At 46.8% G+C, this 25,415-nt stretch overlaps 1 protein-coding gene across 5 annotated transcripts in view; it reads right to left on the reverse strand.

Moving 5' to 3' along the window:
• SEMA6A (semaphorin 6A) overlaps positions 1 to 25,415 on the reverse strand; it is a 184,981-nt gene that overhangs the window by 72,525 nt on the left and 87,041 nt on the right. For all 5 annotated transcript variants that reach the window (XM_085632648.1, XM_085632649.1, XM_085632646.1 and 2 more), the window contains exon 2: positions 1,932 to 2,072. In XM_085632648.1, the coding sequence (XP_085488774.1) occupies positions 1,932 to 2,034 (103 nt within the window). In that variant the 5' untranslated portion in view covers positions 2,035 to 2,072. The remainder of the gene's footprint in view (positions 1 to 1,931; positions 2,073 to 25,415) is intronic.

The following is a 25,415-nucleotide window of genomic DNA, read 5'->3' on the forward strand; positions in this document are numbered from 1 at the left end:
ATTCATCCCGTGGAGCTCGGTTTTGTTATTAGTTTTTAGCACCCCATCTCTGCTCTCTCATACCCGGGATATGAGGGAGGGAGCGGCCAGGCCTGGACTTGCATGAGGTTTTTGCGGCCTAGACAGCTGACCCCTTTGCTGAAACGTAAGTGGTAGATACCCGTCTCTTTAAGCGGATGCAGATACTTTGAAATGGATACAGGGTTACAGGATCTGCACGTGTTGGCCTAATGCGGAGGGGTGTACAGGGTGGGACCCAATGGCCAAATGGGAACACTCTTGCTAGCTTGTGTGTTGCACAGTAATGTCTGTGGTCAGAGCAGCACATAAGGAGAGCAGCGTAGTAACCCACGGGCAGCCCCTAGCCCTGTTCTGTTCTATTTTGCAAGTGCAGTAGGTACTGCTGCATTGTAAACCTTGTGCACTCGGGCTCACCGGCGAGACTCTGTTTATCAAACTCTAATTGGGGTAGCTCTGTCGAAGGCCCATTCATGCCCCCTACACTCCTCAGTCGCTCTGTGCTAGATCCAACTGTTGTGAACTGTGATGGGGATCGGTGCTGAGAAGTGATGTCATCTGGTGGCTCAACTATCAACCAAGGAAGCAGGAGAAACTGGTTCTATTCTCGACTTCTCCATCTAACTGTGTGATCCTGGACTGACTACTTTAATTCTGTTCTTCAATACCCTTAATATGTCAGCATTGAAAGCGTTTACAACTGGCTATCAAGTTAATAAAACTGGACATTTATCTCGCAGTGGGCATGCCCACCGAAGCTGTGATCATGCAAACGCATACTTTTACATAGAATAACTACGCACTATTGACCAGGGACCAAAACATTAGAGTTGTGCTGAAGAGCACACACCTCTTTACCTGTGTAAGGCGAAGTTACAAAAAAGGACAGAGGGCGTGCATTTATTGTCTGTTTTTTTCTGGGGGACATTTTAAACTACATTAGTGATATGGCGGAGTCCCTTCTCTTGAAAAAGGCCCACTGGGCCTGAACCAGCAGGATGTGAACAGTACTGTCCTGAGCGCGTCCTGAAAGGGAGGAGAGCAGTGAGGAGAAGTACGTGAGGCACTAAGCGACAATATTTTGGTGAAGCAGAACTCCCCTGTCACCAAAACAACACTCAGAGGCAGCACAAATGAGGAAAGAATTACAAAAAAGCATGCATGCAAAAGAGGGTGCATACATTTGCATACATTGTGAACCTTTAGAAAACGTTCCTCTGCATTTCTAAATTATTGCAGACCCTCTTCCTCGTGTAGGTAGCACTTCAGAGGCTCCTAACTTGGAATACAGACATGGATTTGTACAAAACTTTTTTTTAAAGTAAACTGCAAGTGAGTGGCTGGAGCGCAGTAGGTTTTTTAGACGACTCCAGGGCAGGTGAGAAACAAGGCAAGAGCCAAGGGCTGTCGCATAACAGCTAATCCATTCCAAGATTTGTAAAACTTGGTTAACAGACATTTTGCCAAACGTACTCACATACTGCGTATGACGGGTGGTAACTGTATACCTATGGTGACCTGACCTCATGCAACAAGCTGCCTCCACTCTTTCAAATTACCCCAACAGTTCTGTCACCTTAAAGATCGCCTGGATTAATGAGACCGCTTCCCAATTTTTTAATTTTTTTACTTCAGGATCTATCAAGTTTAAAACATTGACCAGTGTAGGCCCAATGGCCCTTATGTGACAAAACCACCAGCTAAACCAATAATTCAGCAGCGAGTGAAACTGCTCGGGGCCATTTTGTTTTTTACATTCTGGGGCACAGACCGGCTGACCTGAGAAGCCTCAAGCTGCATAAAGCAGTCCATTTCTGAACAACCGCCACGTTGTGGCTCTATCGCTGCGCCATCAATCGAGGCCTTCTTGAGAGGGCCGAGGGCGCGTGGTGCGCGCGGCCTTTGATACTCACAGTTGCCATGCGAAATACTGATCGGCTCAGAATCTTCTGGGAAAGCAGCCCGGCCAGAGTGCAGCAGTGTGAAGTATAGCAGCAGCAGGGCTTCTGACCTCATAGTAGTTCAGCGAGGAGACTTCACTTCTTCACTTCACCCTGCGGGAGACAGAAAGGTGCCCGGGGCACAGCTGGTCAGTGAGAGGGTGATCCTTGCGCACATCCATCACACCTCAAATGACCACAGAGACAATCAATCATTCGGACTTCCCCTCTTCAGTGTCATATTTTCTTCCTCATTCCTGGTAGGAATTTGCAAGGCTCAGCGCGGCCTTTAAACACATCCGAAGATCCACGACCTCACATGAAGGTTTTGTGATGCCAGTCATGCCACGTTCATTCATCCATTCACTCAGTCCGTCCATAAATAATACCTCGTTTTGTTACACACCACTTTATGTAACCGCCTAAGGCTGTAAGTATCAGTTGTTACTATTACCTAATTTAATGGCACTCAATTTTCAGACCACTGAAAGATGGATTGGTTAGGCAAACTTGGCAGATTTCAAACAAGCGACGTCAGCACAAGAGTTTAACTCACTGAGCAATCCTTCCCTCCAATGAAAAGCAGACAAAAAGAAAGGAGCACACACCGCACAGGGCAGTTGTCACGTGCCCCCTGTACTTGTAACCAGAATTTAGATCAGCACCCACTCCAGTTCCCCAGTTTAAAGATCACTGCTTAAATCTGCGGCCCTGCCACCATGGCGCGTTGGTACGAGAGCTGCCTCCATCTGACCACTGAAGAAAACGCATACCTGAATAAACTCCTGGCAGCAGGAGACTATCATAAACCCCACAATCTCGTCTGCATGGTCTCCTGCAAAAAGAGAACTCTCTGGTGGCGAGCCGGGTGCCACTTGGTTCACTTGCTTGGTATTACTAAAACTTGGCCTTGGCACTGTGCTAAACGCTGGCAACTGAGCATGGGAATTTCAGTGGAACTCATGACATTTTCAAAGACCCCACTATCATTTTGTATTACATCACAACCAATGCCTAAGCGTAGCCTCAGTGAAGACACAGCGTCTTCATGGGGTACTCAAGATAAGCTGCCCAGCCCTTGCTAATCTGCATGCCTGGCCAATTCCCTGCGAGTTCCATACTGGACACACCGGTTTGTTTGCTGTATATTGAAAGGTGTACTAGTGATGTACACAAAAAGAAGACCTCCACAGTGGTGAAACCTTCCTAATGACTACCAATATGCACCTGCACGGATTTGTATTTCAAGACAGTATTTCAGAATCGTTGCTCATTCGATACTTGGCCCCTCGGCAGTTGCAAAAATGAAAGGTTACACTATAAATGGGACTGGCTTTGTGAACAACACAAAATCACATGAACGCACTTTGCCAGCGAGATCACACAACAAGCTTTAGGACTGTCCTGTCTCAATCAGTAGTGAAAAGCTTAGCTCTGAAGGGTCAAACATATACACACCCTGCCATCAAGAAGTGAGGATGGCACATGTACATATGTCGAGTCAATATCCAGCACCCTGTTTTGGAAACTCCAGTTCACCAAATACCGTCAGGAGCACATTGGTTTTTGCACATATAGTTAACTGTTATGAAATAAATTCTGTAATTCCATTTTTATCTTGGACTGGTTATTGTTTTTAAATGATGACTAAAGGTTTTATTTTGTACTTTTTTTAAGAAGCAGAAATCCTTACTACCGATAACAAGGACGCCCCAACAGGATCCAGAGAAGCCATTTTCAAGGAGGCAACTGGGATTTCCACCCAGGCCTACCTTCCAAGGGGTGAACACACAACAAATAAAGGGGTAGGTGTGCTGAGCTGTGGGCAATCACACAATATTTCGCACTGAGTCACCACTACCATCGAAGAGCAGGCAAAACATGCTGCTGTGCATTGTGGGTAAACAAATATACCTCACGACGCTATAAACTCACTGGAATATATCCTGAAGTAAAATAATGTCATTTAGAGACGTTAACACAAGACTGCGCTAGTTAAGCAATCGTTCACCCAGCTATCCCAAAAGCCCGGCCATAAAAGAGATTCGTCCCCTGAGCACAAACAGCCGGCTCTGCGTCCATATCTGTAGGAACAGGGCCTGCCGTCGCGTTAATCTGCAATGCAGAGGGAATTTGGGCTGAAAGAAAGGTTTTCTCTTCACCCGGTTCGCTTTGATGCTGCCTGCCAAAAACGGTATTTAGTAGAGGGGAGGTTTTACAGCCTTTTCGGATTTACGGGCGGCAAGGCGCGCGCTGCTGCACCGATTGTATCCGAGAGTTCACTCGGGGAGAGCGGACCCCACCTGCAGCCCTCCATCCGAGGGGCCAGAGCTTCGGCCGTCCCTGCACGGCCATGCGAGCAAGGGCGCGATCGAGGCCACACCCTGGCGCTGGGCAACATTCAGCAAACGGAAGAAAGCACAGGAAACATGCAGTGCGAGAAACCTGCATGTGCTGTTCACTGCGCAAGAAAAACACCTACGTGCCTTAATGAAAGCTGCCATCGCCAACAGCCGCCACCAACACATGCTACCACCAATCAGAAGCAAAAGGAGTGATCTGGATTCCCAACAATATCCAGAAAAAGATTATTCAGCATCACCAAAAATCACCAGCATGAACGTTTATACCGGATCACCACCCAAAAAGGAGTATACTGCATTACCAGCAATCAGAATAAAAAAAGGTGTGTTCTGGATTCCCAACAGTAACCAGCAAAAGATTATTCAGCATCACCAAAAATCACCAGCATGAAAGATTAAACTGCATCACCACAAAAAAGGAGTATATTGCATAACTAGCAATCAAAAGCAAAACTGCCTCCCCTGCATTCCAAACAGGAACCAGCAAATGAATACCCAGCATGACCAACTATCACCGTCAGATTGTCATGCATTGTCAACAGTGAGGAGAACTGTGCATTGGCAGCAATCCCCAGCTGTAAAAATCATAAAATTGGTCTTTGATGATGTCTGGTTAGGTTCGAGACCACTCGTGACATTCTTCTCCAGTCTTTTCTACTTTCAGTCCCTTGTTTTCGCCCTAGTCAAAAAACATAAAAACACCTCCTTTCTGTTACCTTCTGTGTCAAACTTGCACTACCATGAAACTGTGGCTTCTCCATCAACTTCAATCACCAATGAATTTGTAATATTTTACCATCCTTATGTACCAACTGTTCTCCGACGCACTTTGGTGGAAACGCTGTACAAGAAAGTAGTCAAAAAACTGTGGTGTTATTTTAAAAAGGTGAGGAGAATACCATGTAACATCTACAAAACATAACGGTTTATTGAAAATGAATAAACAACAAACCAAACAAAGAGATCGTCTCAAAAACTTAGGTTAATAAATCTAGGACTCGGGAGTAAATTAAGAGTAGAGTGCAGAAAAATGTGCATGTCACATGTTTTTAGTTTCCAGCAGAACATAGGTTCCTTCCTAAGAGTTGTTGTCATCTGTCTTAATGCCAATATTTTTGCAACATCATCGTGTACTGTATCAAAAATATAACAATGTGGATGAAGTTTTAGATGAGTAGTTATGAGTAAGTGGCGTGTGTGGGTTGGTCATCATTAATCTCAGCAGCGTATCCCGTCCATCAACTATTCAGGAAAACCATCAATCATCTTGTCAGTGTAACAATCAATCATCGCATAAGGGTGACCCTTCCATCATCTCAGCAGGGTAACTAGTTCTCGGTTCTCAAAGGCGATCATCGATCAACTTATGGGTGTGACCCCTCGTCATCTCAGTAGGGTGGCCGTTTATCATCTCTCTAAGGAGGCTATCAATCATTGCACCAGGAAGACTATTTATTGGTTCAGCAGAGTGACCAATGATGTACGACTAAAACACAATAAGTAATGTGAGGCACTAACCATCAATATAAGGGAGACCTACTCATAAAAGGTTCTTTATCTAGTAAATGAGGCTACGTATCCATGCATATAACCAAAATCACTGTAATGGGTGGCGTATCCATGTAGATAAATGAGAGTGAGCAGACAACAGACATGAGGCAAGGACCTGAGATGCACAGTAAGCAATACCTAGCCATATAAAGTCCAGACATGTGTGGGACCCATAAGCCTTGCTGGTGAGTTGGTCAGTAAATGGCTCAACTGAGCAGAGCCTGGAGGAGTCAAAGCTACCAGACTGCTTCTAGTGCTCTTCCAACACCAGGAGGGACACACATTTTGTCTGCATCTTCTTTAAAGGAGCACAACCTGGCTGGTGATGAGGCTATATTGATGGCTGGATCTTACTCTGTTCTAAAGTCTTGCGTTCGTGCTCCACCATGAGCGCTGTTCCTCAGGTTGGTGGTTTTTCTGGCACTGAGAAGGCACTCTCAGCTGTACTGCTCAATATGTGAACATTTACAAGCGCTCCTTGGCTGAACCCCACTCCCAAGTCTTACATTCTGGCTTTCTATAGGTCTGGGGCAATAACTGACAGCCAATAGATGAAGTTGGGTGACATTAGGCTTGGAACAGTTGCCTCATCCCATGTGCCAAGCTGAAGGCTGAGTTGCTGACACTTCAACTACATTTGCATGTCTTGCATATACATGCAGCCAGACAGAGTGCGACCTGAACTGTTTTGTATGCTCAGATGGGAGAAGCTGGGGATGACAATTATAGTGAATGACAAAAAGATTAAAATACAATCTTGTTTGTGTTTTACTTTCACTGGAATCCCCCTTACCCACAACTGCCATAGATCTTCCATTAAGGCTCTCAGAAGGAGAAATGTACAATGAAGCAACGTCCTAGGCTGATAGTTCCAGCCGACATATTAATTGCAGAACATCCTTGCTTATGAGAGAATAGGTGTCATAGCACGACTACTTCATTCCTTGCATTACTGTGGGTGTGAATAAACAATTTAAACTGAGATTCTTCCCCATGCCAGCCCGGCACTGCAGGCTTCCAACAACCCGGCTACACGTCACTGGTGCAGAGCTTCTTTAAGAGTTATCGTTCTCATCAACGAGCCACTAAAGAAAAATTCCAAGGAAAGGAAAAACCTGCAGTGGATCAATGGAATAATTCCAGACAGGGTGGTGACAGAAGCTGCTTATAAAATATTTACCAAAGCATAACCCCCACTGGCTGAGAGCAGAGAAGACCACATTGAAGCACAACTACTCCGAGTAGCAGTGCAATTACATATGACAAATTAGTGTCGAATTAGAAATCATTTTATCGACATTGAAGCAGAAATGCTCCGTACAACAGTCTAATTATGCATGCAAAATCTCTATAGAAGATTAATGAATGAATGTGTTTCTCAATACACTGCACAACAACTTTGTGCAAGCAAGTCAGGAAGAAATGGTTCGCCGTACATCAAGAGGGGTTACGCTAGTGAGTAGGCTAAACTGATCAGGGATACGGAAGGGAAAGAGGATTGGGATACGTTGGGGAAGGGATGTAGTACAGGTTAAGAGGGGTGTCAGCTTTTCTCACTATCGCACGGTGAGGGATGTGTTGGCATGAAAATTAATCTGGCTATGGAGTCCGCAGCCAGTCTCTAGCCACCCAATCTATTATTTTGCACCAAACGTGCAGCATGACTATAATGGGTTTATCAACGGTACACAAGAACACAACCAGTGCCGAGAGTTTTCTTGGTGTGATGGCTCATGGAACTAATGCATTCCCTGCAGGAGTCTTTGCTATATCCCAAGGTCGCAGGTTCGAATCTCTGAAGCTCCCACTCTGTTATCATCTTTCCATGTTTGATAAAATAAGCATCACTGACTTGGATAATAATAAACATTTGTTATTCTGCGCCAAAACACCCAAAGGTGACGCATTTCGAACCCTCATGCTGCCGTAAGACAAGCTTCACAGAAACTGAAGAATAACATCAGCGACTCTAGAACACATGAGGTGAGCGTGCAGAAAAATGTGCACGTGTAAGAGTAACCATCAAATACAAATCACTGACCTAGAGCAAAAACTAACGCATCCCCCAGAAAATTCAAAATATATATATTTTAAACAATGACATTGAATTTCCAGATTCTCCTTGACGTGTAAATTACAAGCAGTGATGAGGAAAAAGCAGGCACAGTCTGGGATATCACTCTACCTGTACCCACCGATCTGCACATAATCACACCATGCTCCGATAGCGCCCTGGTCAGAAAGAAATTTGGCACCCTGGCTGCTGCTGGTGAATAAAATGAAGCAACATGGGGCTCATTTTATTTTCCCAGTTCAGTCACGCATCAAAGCAGTGACTGGCCTTCAGGCAAACTTCTAGGCACCTCTTCCAAATATTCCAAATTCACTCACAAGATAGCTTGATCTTGGTGGTGCAATGTTGTTGACAGCTCAGTGGACCCCTCTGAAAACTGGCGCCCTGGGCCAAGGCCCAGCTCGCCCATGCCAAATGCTGGCCCTGCACATAATACTTTAAGAGGCACAGACCCTTAAAGAGAGAGGAAACGCCACTAACACACCCAATATTACGTGGCAATTTTTTTTTTTTTGCAGTTTTATATAGCGCGAACTCGACCCAATCGGGTATCTGCGCTTTTTACACAGCACCAGGGGCCATATCAGCAAGGCGAGGCGATAGAATTATCGCCGCTTTTGCGGCCGAAAAGCGGACGAAAAGCGGCGATAATTTTATCGCCTAATTAGCAAGCTCACGCGTGAAAACTTGCGTTAGCGTAGAAATTCCTAACGCCCAGCTTTGCATCTCTAATGAGATGCAAAGTGGGCGTTCTTGACCTGACATGACAGGAGAAATGTTGCTAAGCGACATTTCTCCTATTATCAAGCCCCACGCTATGAAGCATAGCGGCAAGAAAAGTAGCGATAACCCTTTTTATCGCTACTTTCCTTACGCCTGCTTCAGGACTGACTCAGCCATGATATCCCATGGAAGGAGGATATCATGGCTACGTTTGTGGGACCCTATCAACAAGCTACCGCGCTAGGATTTTTATCGCTTTTGAGATAAGCGTTGCTAAAAGCACGCTATCTCAGCGATAAAAATCCACGTTAGCCGGCGATAATTATCCTAGCGCTAAGTGCGCTTAGCGATAATTATCGCCGGTTGTTGCTGATATGCCCCCAGGTACGTTACACGAGGCCACACATTCATTTTGGTTAGGCACAGGGAGATTAAGTGATTTTCCCAGAATCACAGGATGTTCAGCGTCATTGCCGAGACTCGAACCCAGTTCCCCAGATTCGGGGTCGGTCGCCCTAGCCGTTAGGCCAACTCCTCTCCCTAATGCTTACTCTCAAACTGTAGGCACTGCACCCTCAAAACCAGTTATCATCTCTGGCCCCCACAAGACCTAGGGTCGGTCACACGCTGCTTTAATATGAGCTTCAGGCAAGACCCCGAGAGAGCGCACCCCAGATTTGACCTCTGTGAACGCCCACGCACATTAGAAGAAAATAACACATTTCAAGCCAAACTTGGCATCTCCACGCTCTAAAACATTGCCTCATCCTAGAATTTTTCTTCCTGTTTTATATCTAGCACATTCTGTGACAGGAATTCTTCTCTGCAGGCGTATTGTGAAGGGACGCGGCAAAATGCCGGCGCGTAGCTGCGCCAGCCCCTCGTTCCTCGTGCAGAGCTGAGGCCAGGCGCGGGTCCCTGCACCGGAGAGCCGCATATAAGCGGCCTTTGTTTCCCCGCATGAAGCAGCGCGATTGTTCGCGGTATAATCCTTAGTCACACGCGGGAGCCGCTCTTATAGGTTGATAATAAATGCAACGTTAATTTTTACGTGGCCCGGGGGCTAGACGAGAGCGCGCGCTCTGCTAGACGGGCCAATCAATCACCACGACGTCAGCACGCCAACACTCGCACCCACTGCTTGTTGAAAAGTGTTTAGAGAACTTGCACAAAGATTTAAATAAATCTGGCAGTTTTTTTCTTTATCTTTCTAAGGAGCTACCGGTCTTGTTATATGCATATTTCCACACCACTGCCATTTTCTTTGCCTGGTTTCAAAGCTTGCAAGTTTTTTTTAATCATTCCGTGCGCTGCCGGAGCTGAGTAATTGCCTCGTGGCGCTGTGTGCAGCAGACTCAAATAGGATAATCAGTTTCCGCTGTATGTTTTAACAGGGAGATTTGTTTTCTATTAGCACTTCATTTTGTTAGAAGAAAATTCCTTACATCTTCCCACCCTGGCACAACTTCAAAAGTTCATGTGCGGTACTGCAATAATTTTAATCACAAAATTGTCATTTCAATTTCGCTTCGTTTTTCCCCCTGCAGTAAGCAGTAGGCAGCTGCAGCTGCTCGTCAGAATTCCGAGCTAATTGCTGATTCCTGGGGTGAAATAAAATATGAGTCTATCCAGGTTATTTTTTATTTATTTATTGGATTGTTTCAGTCCCACATGGCACCAGGTAGCTCCTTCAAAGCGCTAGAAGGGACATTCTGTAGCGCGCAGTGCCTCTCAGGAGGATGGATAGGCAGTGCAGTAGAAAGATGCAAGCATTGGCTAAGACAATTGATTTGGCTTGAGTTTTGATTCCTGGTATAAATATGAATGAAGCCTGTTGTGCTGATTACAACAAAGTAAAAATGAGTGCTTACCCTCGAGAATGCCTTTTTGAGATAAATATTATAATGTGTGATGATGATTCAGTGTACTTTTGCAATGTATAATAGTCCCTTATGCATAGTAGAGCAAACAATGTCGAATGATACATCAAACAGCCAATAACATGATGGGAGAAAGACTCTTCTAGGTGGAGACAAATCCTGCTCAGTGTATATTTAAAAAAAAATGCTTTCAAGGTGTGCTCTGCACTGCCAGACGAGACCTAAAACACGGTAAGGCCTGTAGTAAAATCCTTCTAGCAGAGGGGTCTTCGAACTGCGGGTGGGAAAGGGATCCCGAGAGGAGTGCGAGGCTCTGGCAGGTAGAGGGCTGGGGTATCCTCAAACACAACACCGGTGTCTCTGAAAATCAACACCGTTTGGGCAATATATATAGAAAATTATACTCTTAAAGGGAAAACTTAATATCACTGTGGGAAAATACAATAAACATCCATTGTTGCCGCCATTTCTTGGAGTAAGTACGTCCCACACAGAAAAGTCAGCTTTATTGCTTTAGAATGTCCTTATCTTCATTCCCCAATCCTCTTTTTCAATGCGTAGCTTGCCTGCAATGTCTCACCTTAGAGGTATGGATAGTAATATATACAAAAACACTGCTGAAAATGAGTTTTTGTGTAGACGTGTTGGAGAAATGTCCCCAAATTGTCTTACTACTACTGCAATATTATAACTTAGGCATAATACTAAACATTTCAATGTGCACTGTCAGAAGGGATGAAGAAGGCATCTGGTACATTTTGTAGCTCGTAGAGCTTGAGGCGAGGAGCGGAAGGTTGGCATATATAGCTGGAAGAACAATTAGCTACCAGAATGCATTGTGAATCTGCACAGTATTTGCATACGGTATTTCTTTAATTTTCTATTTTTTTTTCCTTCCCATCTTGATCACATATTTAATAGCAGTAACATTCCAGTTGTTCCCTGCTTTATCATACATTGTGAGTTAATGCCCTCTCTGTCTTTCACTGGGGCGTTAATGGAAGAAAAGGCCCCCAACATTCTCGTTAATTGTAGTTCTTTAGCAGGAACGTAGGTGCTAAAGGGGGGGCACAGTGACCCTAAAATTACAGCCACGGGGACCAATGGATGAGGCCCAGGCCAAATCCCTGCACACGAATGCTCGACCCGTAAGAACGAGAAGCAGAAAGGAATGATTTATGGGGGCACATGACTAGTTGTATGTCATCATACATGTTTTGACACAGAGGCACCAGAACCCGGAAGAGTGCCAGTTATCTGTAACCGGTGCCGCTTCTGCGCTACCTCGAATTAGTTTCATGAGATGAATCTGTGCTGAATTGCAGCTTTCCACGTCCCTTTATTTAACGAAGCAAACTTACTTTATTCTAGTTGCCTTTTCGTTTAGTTTAAATAGCCAGCAGTAGGTTTCTGACCCTGTTTTTCTCCCCATTGACATTGATGCTTTCATTGTCACCATTAGCACAAAAGTCAAGTTAGTTCCTCACTACTTCTTGGTGGCAGAGGCATCACTAATATGGCTGTTCTTTACTACCACGGGCAAGTGCTCAAAAGAGCCCAACAAACCTTGCCATTTTCAGTGGAATGTCACTGTGCTTTTACAAAGAATGCAACGGAGCAGTGAAAACACCAAGCCAATCTACCAAGGCCATGCTACCCTTCTGCTAGCAGACACAAGTGTGGGACCAATCCCCGGCTGTCAGCTCCCATTAGGCCACAGAGGGGCTAATTCTACCCGCGGAGTTGTCTAACTCAGGGATAAAGTGACTGTCTGCAGTCCATACAGCCTCTGGGAGGTGATTGGAAGGGACTTTCCATCCCACCCAAGCCAGGAGGGGAGCAGCAGGCCAGCTTTTACTTATTAAACCAACTTGATTTCAGATTTTAAATCCACAGACTTAGCTGGGCATTGCCTGGTAATCAAGCATCCAAAGTGCCCAAGGTCCGCCGCACCTGGTTCTTCTCAGTAATCCGAGGGCCTACTGGGAAATCCAAGCAGGCAATTAGAGAAGTTAAAGGGTGTCTGTGTCCAGACAAGCGACAATTGGGACTAGGAGTACTTTACAACTGGATTAAATAGGTTTAACTCTAAGTCTGCAACGAGCGCTCAGGTCTTTTGTGGAGATGCACAGAGTGTGCAGACCATAGGAGCTGCCATGCTGAACTGGCGCAGACCTATTGTGGGCACACAAATGAGATGTGAGCAGACTGTGGAGTTGCGTAGTACACCCATGCGTACTGTTGCCCTGTCTTTCTAGCTTACAGACATTAAATACCTGGGAGAAATGTCAATACACTTGTCATGGTGAGATTTCACAAGGGAAGGGTGCTGCATTTTGTGCAGTTGGCCTCTCACTGTTGTACACAAGTGTGACCTCTACAGGATGCTACAGGCGAAGCCCTCCGTTGTTGGTTAAGTGTGTGCACTGCCGAGCATGTGGTTGCCTTTTCGTCACTTGCCAGTCTTTGGGGTTGCTTGCCTCGCAGAGCTCAGCCCCATCTCCCCGTAACTCACATAGAAAGAGGGTGCCATTCTCCTCCCAGTGACTTCTTTTACCGAAAGTGAAACCTTGCTCCAGTTCACAATTAAGTCCAGATTACCAAAGAGGTACAGTAGGCACTATGGGTCCCACTCCTTCTAGGGGCCCAGCAACAACGGATCAAAATACAACTTAAAGTACATAAACCAGAGAATTCAGAGTCACATAACAGTTGGTCTCTTAAAAGCACATCTTCTGGTAGCTGCCAGTTTGTAAAAAAAAAACAGTGCATTGGGTATTAGGAGATAATTTGCGATGGGGGCCCCACAATTTTGACTGCCTAGGGGCCTGCACAGGGTTTTATTCCGGCACTGTTCACAATGTCTTCTTATGAAAAATGTAATGCCAGTGGGCAGCCTGCTTCCTTATGCATGGATTTTAGTAAATGAAGCTGGCATGACACCAGCATAAGGCAAATTGATTTGCCCATGACCACCCCATTTAGTTTAAGCTGGGATGCCGAGATTCAAGCACCGTCAACTTATACGAGACATAATTTCCTTTATTTAATTTATAAAGGCGATGACGTGACTTAAGAAGTCCATCTCCATGTAAATATTAAGGAAGATAAGTCAGGTGGGCAGTTGAGACAGAAACGAAGACGGGAACAGAGTTAGAAAGAGACATTAAAAGAGTAGACACACACCAGGCAGAGAAAAAACAGAATGGGAAAAGTGCCTGCATGCCAGCGAGAGAAAACCGAAAAACTGAGCAACTTTACTGGTTATTAATGGCATTCTAAAAAACAATCCTGCCCCCAGTATTACGTTTATGCCACATGTGTTAACATCAGTAATAATAGGACTGCCGGCGCCCACACATATCACAAGACACCGGCCGCACAACACCCCACAGCACTCGCTGCTGAGAATGACATCACGGCCTGGAGAGAAAAACACTTTCTTTAAATACTCGTGTCTCGAAGCCTTCTCGAGTGTTGATCGTGAACAGTCGCATCCATGCTACACGGTGGTGTGTCAAACAATAACACAATTAGCTCAGGGTCACATTCGGAAAGCGCTGCAGTTTTTCACCAGCACAGATCTGAAAGGGTTTCTTTGTGCCCCTGCTTGTTGGTGTTTGTCGAAGCTTCAACACTTACACGCCTGTGGCCTTCGCAATTTGCAGCTGTAATACGAGCAATAAATCACATGCCAAAGCAAGTGTCAGTAATGATCGGTACCATCCCTTCTGCCTGGACTCGTTACTGTGAAGCGCAGCAGGCTTAAAAGCTGGCCGAGGTGGGTCCATGCGCTGTGCCTGGGGTACTTCTGCTTGGACCAGTTACTGTGAAGCGCAGCCAGACTTCATGCTAGCCGGGCAGGGTCCGTGTGCCGTGCCTGGACTAGTTACTGTTAAGCGCAGCCAGCCTGCATGCTAGCCGGGCAGGGTCCGTGTGCCGTGCCTGGGGTACTTCTGCTTGGACCAGTTACTGTGAAGCGCAGCGCGCCTTCATGCTAGCCGGGCAGGGTCCGTGTGCTGTGCCTGGACCAGTTACTGTGAAGCGCAGCGCGCCTTCATGCTAGCCGGGCAGGGTCCGTGTGCTGTGCCTGGACCAGTTACTGTGAAACGCAGCCACCCTGCATGCTAGCCGGGCAGGGTCCGTGTGCTGTGCCTGGACCAGTTACTGTGAAACGCAGCCAGCCTTCATGCTAGCCGGGCAGGGTCCGTGTGCCGTGCCTGGGGTACTTCTGCTTGGACCTGTTACTGTGAAGCGCAGCCAGCCTTCATGCTAGCCGGGCAGGGTCCGTGTGCTGTGCCTGGACCAGTTACTGTGAAGCGTAGCAAGCCTGCATGCTAGCCAGGCAGGGTCCGTGTGCTGTGCCTGGATTACTTCTGCTTGGACCAGTTACTGTGAAGCGCAGCCAGCCTTCATGCTAGCCGGGCAGGGTCCGTGTGCTGTGCCTGGACCAGTTACTGTGAAACGCAGCCAGCCTTCATGCTAGCCGGGCAGGGTCCGTGTGCTGTGCCTGGACCAGTTACTGTGAAACGCAGCCAGCCTGCATGCTAGACGGGCAGGGTCCGTGTGCCGTGCCTGGGGTACTTCTGCTTGGACCAGTTACTGTGAAGCGCAGCCAGCCTTCATGCTAGCCGGGCAGGGTCCGTGTGCTGTGCCTGGACCAGTTACTGTGAAACGCAGCCAGCCTGCATGCTAGCCGGGCAGGGTCCGTGTGCCGTGCCTGGGGTACTTCTGCTTGGACCAGTTACTGTGAAGCGCAGCCAGCCTTCATGCTAGCCGGGCAGGGTCCGTGTGCTGTGCTTGGACCAGTTACTGTGAAGCGCAGCCAGCCTTCATGCTAGCCGGGCAGGGTCCGTGTGCTGTGCCTGGACCAGTTACTGTGAAGCGCAGCGCGCCTGCATGCCAGCCGGGCAGGGTCCTTGTGCCGTGCCTGGGGTACTTCTGCTTGGACCTGTTACTGTGAAGCGCAGCCAGCCTTCATGCTAGCCGGGCAGGGTCCGTGTGCTGTGCCTGGACCAGTTACTGTGAAGCGTAGCAAGCCTGCATGCTAGCCAGGCAGGGTCCGTGTGCTGTGCCTGGGGTACTTCTGCTTGGACCGGTTTCTGTGAAGCGCAGCCAGCCTTCATGCTAGCCGGGCAGGGTCCGTGTGCCGTGCCTGGGGTACTTCTGTTTGCACCAGTTACTGTGAAGCGCAGCCAGCCTTCATGCTAGCCGGGCAGGGTCCATGTGCTGTGCCTGGACCAGTTACTGTGAAGCGCAGCCAGCCTTCATGCCAGCCAGGCAGGGTCCATGCTCTGAGCCTGGGGTACTTCTGCTTGGACCAGTTACTGTGAAGCGCAGCAGGCCTGCATGCTAGCCAGGCAGGGCCTGTGTGCCGTGCCAGGGGTACTTCTGCTTGGACCAGTTACTGTGAAGCGCAGCCAGCCTTAATGCTAGCCGGGCAGGGTCCGTGTGTTGTGCCTGGGGTACTTCTGCTTGGACCAGTTACTGTGAAGTGCAGCCAGCCTTCATGCCAGCCGGGCAGGGTCCGTGTGCTGTGCCTGGACCAGTTACTGTGAAGAGCAGCGCGCCTGCATGCTAGCCGGGCAGGGTCCGTGTGCTGTGCCTGGGGTACTTCTGCTTGGACCAGTTACTGTGAAGCGCAGCAGGCCTGCACACTGGCCGGGCAGGGTCTGTGTGCTGTGCCTGGGGTACTTCTGCTTGGACCAGTTACTGTGAAGCGCAGCCAGCCTTCATGCCAGCCGGGCAGGGTCCGTGTGCTGTGCCTGGACCAGTTACTGTGAAGAGCAGCGCGCCTGCATGCTAGCCGGGCAGGGTCCGTGTGCTGTGCCTGGGGTACTTCTGCTTGGACCAGTTACTGTGAAGCGCAGCAGGCCTGCACACTGGCCGGGCAGGGTCTGTGTGCTGTGCCTGGGGTACTTCTGCTTGGACCAGTTACTGTGAAGCGCAGCCAGCCTTCATGCCAGCCGGGCAGGGTCCGTGTGCTGTGCCTGGACCAGTTACTGTGAAGAGCAGCGCGCCTGCATGCTAGCCGGGCAGGGTCCGTGTGCTGTGCCTGGGGTACTTCTGCTTGGACCAGTTACTGTGAAGCGCAGCAGGCCTGCACACTGGCCGGGCAGGGTCCGTGTGCTGTGCCTGGGGTACTTCTGCTTGGAACAGTTACTGTGAAGCGCAGCAGGCCTGCAGACTGGACCAGTAAATACAGTCATTACTCGTGGCTGCACCCTGATAGGTGGGGTGGGCTTGACTGCACCATTATCAGTACATGGCTGGTACTACAAAGACCAGTGTGCATCAGTTGGGATTGTAAGTCAGACCTCTGTGTGCACACGTGTTCTGAAAAGGTACAAACACCTGTGGAAGTAAGTCTTCTTTCATTTGCTGTGGAACATCTCTTGCAAATGAAGGAAATCAGTAGTAGGTCTAGAGAGCCCTCTCCTTTGATACAGAAGGAGCTGTGCACACCACTTCAGAAACACCCCTGACCCTGGGCATAAAAACCACTCCACGGCAGCGTGCCCTGGTTTATACATAATTAATGACCTTTGCCCCAGATGCAGTCCATACTTTCCAGCAGCAATTCCTGCCCTGGTCTCTACTGGCCTTCCTTCAAAAGGAAGATTTGTGAACCTAAGAAGTTGTCCAGTAATGTGTGTTACTATTTAAGAATAGAATGATGTATCCATATGTGTGGTCTTTCAAACGTGGCTCGTCTTCATGATTTACACTAAAACGCTGGCTAAATATCAGAACTGACCGCCTCACTGCTGGAGCCATCTATGTATGCTCTGGGTCCACAGTATACAATTACAATGTGTATGTAGCCTGGAAGCACATTTGCTTTTCTTGATGTGTTTGTAATTAGCCCTTTCTTTCCAAAATAAAAACAGTATCTTACAAAACCACACACAGAGTAAATTGTGGCACCGAGCAGTGCTCACATTATGGCAAGTTAAATAAGTTGAAAACAAATCATTGCATTGGCTTTAAACAAAACCACACCACATCCCACCCAGCCGATCTTTATTATGACTGTATCCATGAAATGAAGCACACACAAGAAGTGCTAGTAGGAACATTTTTTCACTTTGTGTGGTCCTGCCACAAACAGCTCTAGGTATTTGTCAAGTACACTACTGTGTACAACACTCCACAGAGGCAATCCTTGCCCAGGATGTGATGGCTTTCAAGTAATCTCCGTTGCCTTGTTCTTATTTGTTGCTTTTCCCTCTTTCTGTATTTGAGCTCCCGCGGGAGCTTTATGGTGCCACCATGGCTAGCTTCGTCGCTCACCCTGACCGAGCTCAACACTGCATACAGGAAACAGATCCACCTGTAAACACCACCAGTTTGCTGCATTTCAGTGGCACCCGGCGGTCAGTAAAAGACATACCGCAGCAAAATGTTGAAGGTACAGCGATCCTGCCAGACACGGAAGGCTACCATGAACATTCATTGGCAAGACCAAACGGTCATGCTTGTAGGGAAGATAACTGAGACCAATGGACTTGCCAGTGCTGGTTTGCTTTAGCAGGTCTAAGCTAAGGTGCATAACATCTTTGTTGCCTAAATCACTACCACTGCTCTGTCAGGGACCAAACACTGCTCAAATGAGTTCAACAAAAGCATAGTACATCGTGTTTGGTACTTGCTAAAGAGACATCATTTAGAGGTGCCAGGGCGACAACTGTCACACCTACCGTTTCCTAGGATACCTTTGTTTACCTTAGGAGTGACGAACCATCTCCTGAATCTCAAGTTCCCACAGAGTCAGCCTTTTAAAGATATTTGTTGTAGGAATGTAAAATCCACTTCTTGTATCCTTAAAGTCTGTGAAATGTCCCTTCTTGTGAATCACTCGGAGTCAAAGGTCATGTAATAGCACTTCCTGTGATGACATGAAACGATCCCAGGGCGTGTGAGGTCACATCCACTCTTCATGACTTTGGTGGATTTTAGTGGAATGGCGCTGGGAGGATCTCGCCTTGCTTTCACTGCAGCGCCGTGCTCTCCCAGGCAGGCCTCGTGTGTTCCTCTGCATCAGTATGATGCATGGTGCAAACAGATTTGAATGAACTGCCGCCTGCCCTTGTTAGCCAATCTGTCTCACAGATTATTCTATGCGCGCGCTGGACGGAAATTAATGATACGGTTGACATTTACACCTCCCGCCAAAAGCCTGTAAAGGGCAGCAGCTCTAATTCCCTCGTGATAAATGGAGGTTGCACCGATGCCTTGATTTAGAACTAAAACTGAAAGTATAGCGGCAAACAAACACGTGTATTGATTGGCTGTAGGCCTCTCTAAACTCTTGTCCAGTCCCTGAATTGATGTAAAGCTAAATGCAGCAGTCACCACATTCTGACAAGGCAAAGCACCAAGCCTAATATATACCTTGGTTTTCATCTCAGCATGTGTAAGTGAAAACAGATACAGCAACATTAGCTTACCAGACCTGTGTGTTGTCTGGGAAATGTCAGCGTTCATCAGTGGGACGTATGCACGCACACAGAAGCGTAGATGTCCACAGGAGTGCGCGTGCGCACACACACGCACAAAGTTTTTCCCAGGCAGCCTACTGGAGGCGTTCTCGAATGCTGAGGCAGCTGTATACAAACAAATTCTAGTCCTGATTGCCCATCATGCCTCTTTCTATAATTACCTTACACTTCCTATTTATTTATTTATCTAGCTATCACCAGCTCAGGGATCCCTCCAGGCCCGAGATCATTGCCCCCGAGCGCAACAACACCCTAAAGGGCTGGCTGAACGAGCACCGTAAGAACCAAGGCAATTGCGAGAAGATCATGCTCTGTAAATATGTAATAAATTTATGTCCAACCATAATCACTTCAACTTTTCTGAAAATGTAACCTTGAGTGAATTTGCAACTTGTATATATGTAACTCTAACTGCTAGTATCTGTAGTAGACATATGTACTTACTACCATTCTAGAGTTTATCTGTTTCGTATCTTTTATGTAATTCATGTACTCTGAAGTCCTTATGTAATGTAACTGGTTCGACTGTAAATCCTCTAACATATTCGGGTAAAGTTCATGTTATATAAAAACACATACATAAAACACATTTATATCGCTTTTATAGGTTCTTCATTATCTGTGCTTTCTCCTTTATTCAATATTTTACCATCTTTTTCTTCTTCCACATTTCGCTCTTTTCTGTCGCTCTCTCTTGCTCTATTTCAAAGTCTGATGATGAAAAATAAGTCCCGGTCCCCAAAAATGAATGCCACTGCCGACCACCTGCAACCACTGGCACACATGAATACTACGCGTTTTGGCCCTTTTTGCTTGCCACAATTGTGGTCAGTCTTGGACTGCCTGTTTATTTCACCGGGCATTTTCCCGGTGGGCTGGAGCCTCTGGGGGGCAGTTTCTGAGGACATAGGGCCACTAATGGAGAATCTGCCACTTTTTTTCAGCTCCCCCGGGTAATTACAGCAGGCCCAGCTGGTGCTTTAGATGAGAGAGAGAGGACAAAGAGTGAGGAAAGGCAAAAGGAGAGAGCGAGGAATGAGAGAGGAGGAAGGAGTGGAGCTGTTTGAACATTTTTGCCGAGGTTTCTTTTGTTTCCCTGTCAGCCCTGAAGGTGGTAATGAAATTCAGTGGGCAGAGGGTGAGGGCATTTGTGTCTGAACTGCAGGCAGCAGCAGTGTATCAGCAGGGCAATAGAATCGTCTGCTGTTACGATGCGTTGGTACATTGCCAGATTTTGTAAATATGTGTTATAGAATTTACAAAATGCAAAAAATGTTTTTAAAGTTAAGTGTTTCATATGGTCTAAGTAAAGGTTGTCTGAAGTATTGGCCAAAAGGCTATCACAAAGTGTCTTGGGCTCCTATTTGAAAATATGCTTTTTGCATCCGTGGATTACAGGTTTTGAAACTTTTATTTCACAAACCAAACATTGTTGAGTGAAATGTCTAGCTGTGTGACATGGCCAGCATAGCAACTGCACGATTTAACACATCATTTCTGATAGTTTAGTACAAACTACCTGCACTTTGGGTTTTTGGTCTGGACGAGCAGCGATGCAAATCCTTCCGTGCACCTATCCATGTGTTAAAAACCATGGAGCAGCTGTGCTAAACATCGAATAAGCACCTGCGGCCTACATCTCCTGCCGCCCCTAAACCCAGACCCTAACTACAAGTCTGCCAAATGGAACCGAGGATGCGCTCTGCTTGCATAGCGGAGTAGGTGGCCATGTTAAAGTGTGCAGACTATAGCTGCGCTCAAAATGAGCCCTTTGGCATCAGTCACCACACACTGATATTGTCAGCAGCTCATTAGCATAATTGTAAACAGCCTTTTTGTGAGGTGAAGGAGCAGAGTGCGGCACCAGGATTTATGCCGGGGTTACATCCTCTGAGAAACGTTGTGTTGTTGTCCTGAAAGGAAATGGCCACTCTCCTAAGGTCATGGGAGAGGAATGCCAATGTTCTCACTTCAAGCCGCTGTTCCATTGGCTGAGTGCTTCACCTTCGCTTCCTTCTGCCTCGGGGTGTCCAGAGCGCGCCTGATTTCGAAATGTCCTCATAAAACGAGCCATTAATCTCTTCAGTCATTCCGCCATACAACATGGCGCTGAAGTTGTTCCATGGCAACAAGTGGGCAGCCGGGAGAGAATCCGGGGCCTTTTGTGCCACACGATTGCCTGGCTCGGGCTTTAACGAGCTCCCAGCAATATTTCAGGACTCAGCTCTTCAAGAGGTTGCTCACACAAGGGGGGAGCAATGTGCAGACGGAGGCATGATGGTGCACATGCTGATCACAGACACCCCAAAAAAATGGAAGGAGCTCTTGCTGCACTACACGGAGGGAGACATTTTGATTGTGATACAAAGGCGAGAGACAAGTCAAAACAGCAACGTGTCTAGGGTGGTTTGTATATGTTTGCAAGTAGGTGAGCTGGGGTAAATAGTCACAAAATACTAAAAAATCAATCTCTCTGTAGAGGTTTGACCAAACACCAGATCCAGTGGGGCTATCCCCACCCCCACCATAGAGGGATCAGGCCTGTAGAGCATGGGTTGAAGACCGGATCTGATCCAAGATCCTGGGACATTACAATATCCATGAAAAAGTTAGGTTAACTTAGAGGCCCTCCCCAGTGGCAACAAGTCACAAGTCAAAACTTAGGAAATAAATGTAAATAAATAGTGTAGACATCTTACCGAGCATAAGACTGTAACTTACACCCTTCCACAAACAGTACAGAATATTATACTACAATGCCCGACTCAAGAAGGAGCTTACAACCGAAAATCAAATCCACACACAAATATAGCACCAAAAGCTGTAAGCTCTGAGCAAAGAAGGAAAGTCTTAGGAGAACCAATTTGCTTCTCTAATCTTTTTTCATGCATTTATGAGCAGCTGTTTTGTAAATTCACATTTCTGGTAAATAAGCAATCAGAGAAATGCAAAAGTTAAAGAAAAAGAAATACAAATGAGACAGCAGTAATTAGCGTGGAAACTTCTCTAAGGTTTTTGTTTAGCAGAAAGGAACCCTAAGTGTAGTATTTTTGTATGTGAGCAAGTGCCTTCGCGAAGCACTCTCGGGTGCTCATACTTGTCATAACAGTCCAGGATCTGCTTCACAATTAATACTGATGTTCTCCCTGATTTCCTGGCATCAAAAAAACTTTTTTAAATCAGTTATGCGGGTAGCAACACGGTGGAGTAGAAGCAACACAGTGGTTGGGAGGACAGTAGCAACTCAGGGTTGTGGTGGAAGTAACATGGGGCAAGTGGGTGAAAGCATCATAGAGCGCACGAGTAGGGGCGGAGAAAACGAAACGACAAGAGACCGAGAGTAACTTTGATCTGGGAGTAAGAAGCACCTGGAAGAGAAAGGAATGCAGGGGGTAGAAGCACACAAGGGCGAGCGCATCATGGAAGGGTGAGGGGGAAGCCTGCTGGTGAGAGAGAGCCATGTGGAGCGAGGAGGGGGAAGGAGAAACACACTAGGAAAACAACTGGAAAACACATGCACTCTTGTGGATAAGACAAAAGAAAAAAGTATTTCCCTAAAAGTGAGAAGTGGAAGGCTTCAAGTATATTGACCATGCTTCAGGGAAGGGACAAAAACAGGATGGACAAGGCGAGACATTGAATAAGAAGGAGGTAAATAAGAGTGACAGTAAAGGCAACCAATGATATGCAATGGGTGGGCTGAGAGCCATTCTATATTCTTGGTAAGCCCACAATATGTCTTTCGCAACTTGACAGCTGCACTGTCTGGTAGGCTCAACCTCATGAAGTGGCAAACCATGATTAGAACTAAGGCTCACAGTTTTCTACTTTTACTGATTTTCACAAATAAATACAGACAGAAAACAATATTCTCTTTCTGCATTTATTTTAAAAGGTGGGAAAAATGTATTTTTAGTGTTACCTTTGATGCTGTTGGCCATGACTGCTAGTAGACTGTCAAGGAAGTTAAAAAGAGACACATTTTCCAAATACAGCTTGAAACAGTTGCAGATGTGTGATGTACTAAAATGTTAATGCCATAAAAATGTATTGTTAAAGAGTGATGCATTATATGTGGCTTCTTAAAGCACTAAAACGCAACTGCAAGTGTACCTTGATTTGTTAATTAAATGTTGAAATATACTAGTTTCAGTTTAATCTTTTCACATAACACAAACTAAATACGGATACTACTGATACAACGCACAAAAATAAAAATGTACATAAGGAAATGTCCAAAAAACGAAATAATATAAAGCAGAGACCCATACGTAATAACTATGTTTTCCAGTCAACAATTCAGTGGCATAGTTTCGAGGCTGTCTCTCTTCATGGCCTCTCCTTCGACCTCGTGCTTGGACACTTGACCCATCAGTGACCCATCCACAGCAAATCAGATCTGTACACCGCATAATGCTCCCACGAGGCACGTGGTGTCTGAACGACTCTCGCAGCTCCGACCCAAACAGTGAAAGGCTGCATTTGTGAATACAAAGTCTGACTTCGAAGTCTTGTGTCAGCGATCCATCCAAGACACAAGACGTGCCTGAACTAAGAATGGGCCCATTATCATTTTACCATCAAAGTGTTGTGAAGACGGCACACATTGCAAGTTTAAGAAGTTGCAAAGTTTGTCACCTTTGACCAACTTCGTCTACAAAAACGTTTTTGCAGCAATTATTCCTGCTAACTTATTTTTGTAGCCATTCGGCTGCAAAACAAATTGATGTTGTTAAATATGTTGTCGGGACTCGACAGCCAGCACTCGAGAAGCTGTGAACTCCAGACTCCACCAGCTGCACTCAGTCTGATAACTCCCAACTCCAGCAGCAGCACCCTGTCTAATGATCTCCCGACTGCAGCAGCACCCCTCTAATGATCTCCCGACTGCAGCAGCAGCACCCTGTCTAATGAACTCCTAACTCCAGCAGCAGCACCCTGTCTAATGATCTCCCGACTGCAGCAGCACCCCTCTAATGATCTCCCGACTGCAGCAGCAGCACCCTGTCTAATGAACTCCTAACTCCAGCAGCAGCACCCTGTCTAATGATCTCCCGACTGCAGCAGCAGCACCCTGTCGAAAAGGGATAATGTTAGACTCCTCCATCAGCACTGTCTGAGAGCAGTAAACTCTGGACTCTAGCAGCACCCTGTCTAATGAACTCCCAACTCCAGCAGCAGCACCCTGTCTAATGAACTCCCAACTCCAGCATCAGCACCCTGTCTAATGACCAACTCCAGCAGCAGCACCCTGTCTAATGAACTCCTAACTCCAGCAGCAGCACCCTGTCTAATGACCAACTCCAGCAGCAGCACCCTGTCTAATGAACTCCTAACTCCAGCAGCAGCACCCTGTCTAATGACCAACTCCAGCAGCAGCACCCTGTGTAGTGAACTTCTGACTCCAGCAGCAGCACCCTGACTTAAAGGTATGAGGTCAGGGGCACAGCATCAGAACTCTGTGTAACAGTAATGAACTCTCAACTCCAGCATCAGCACCCTGTCTAATGAACTCCTGCCTAATGAACTCCCAACTCCAGCATCAGCACCCTGTCTAATGAACTCCTGTCTAATGAACTCCCAACTCCAGCATCAGCACCCTGTCTAATGAACTCCTGTCTAATGAACTCCTAACTCCAGCAGCAGCACCCTGACTTAAAGGTATGAGGTCAGGGGCACAGCATCAGAACTCTGTGTAACAGTAATGAACTCTCTACTCCAGCATCAGCACCCTGTCTAATGAACTCCTGTCTAATGAACTCCTAACTCCAGCAGCAGCACACTGTCTAATGAACTCCCGACTCCAGCATCAGCACCCTGTTTAATGAACTAGCAGCACCATGTTTCATTAACTCCCAACTCCAGCAGCAGCACCCTGTGTAGTGAACTTCTGACTCTAGCAGCAGCACCCTGACTTAAAGGTATGAGGTCAGGGGGACAGCATCAGCACCCTGTCTAATGAACTCCTGTCTAATGAACTCCTAACTCCAGCAGCAGTACCCACCCTGTCTAATGAACTCCCAACTCCAGCATCCTGTCTAATGATCTCCCGACTCCAGCAGCAGCACCCTGTCTAATGAACTCCCAAATGCGGCATCAGCACCCTGTCTAGTGAACTTCTGACTCCAGCAGCAGCACTCTGACTTAAAGGTATGAGGTCAGGGGTACAGCATCAGAACTCTGTCTAATAGTAATGAACTCTCAACTCCAGAGGCAGCCCCCTGTCTTGAAAGTATATGTTGGGATCCACCAACAGCACCATCTGGACTCCACCAGCCTCGCTCTATTAAAAGCTACTACGTTCAAAGAACTCCATCAGCACACTCTCTAAAAGTGAAGAAATCTGACTTCCACAGAAGTGTTGA

The sequence above is a fragment of the Triturus cristatus genome, chromosome 2_1, assembly GCF_964204655.1.
Source record: "Triturus cristatus chromosome 2_1, aTriCri1.1, whole genome shotgun sequence".
Classification (NCBI taxonomy): Eukaryota; Metazoa; Chordata; class Amphibia; order Caudata; family Salamandridae; genus Triturus; species Triturus cristatus.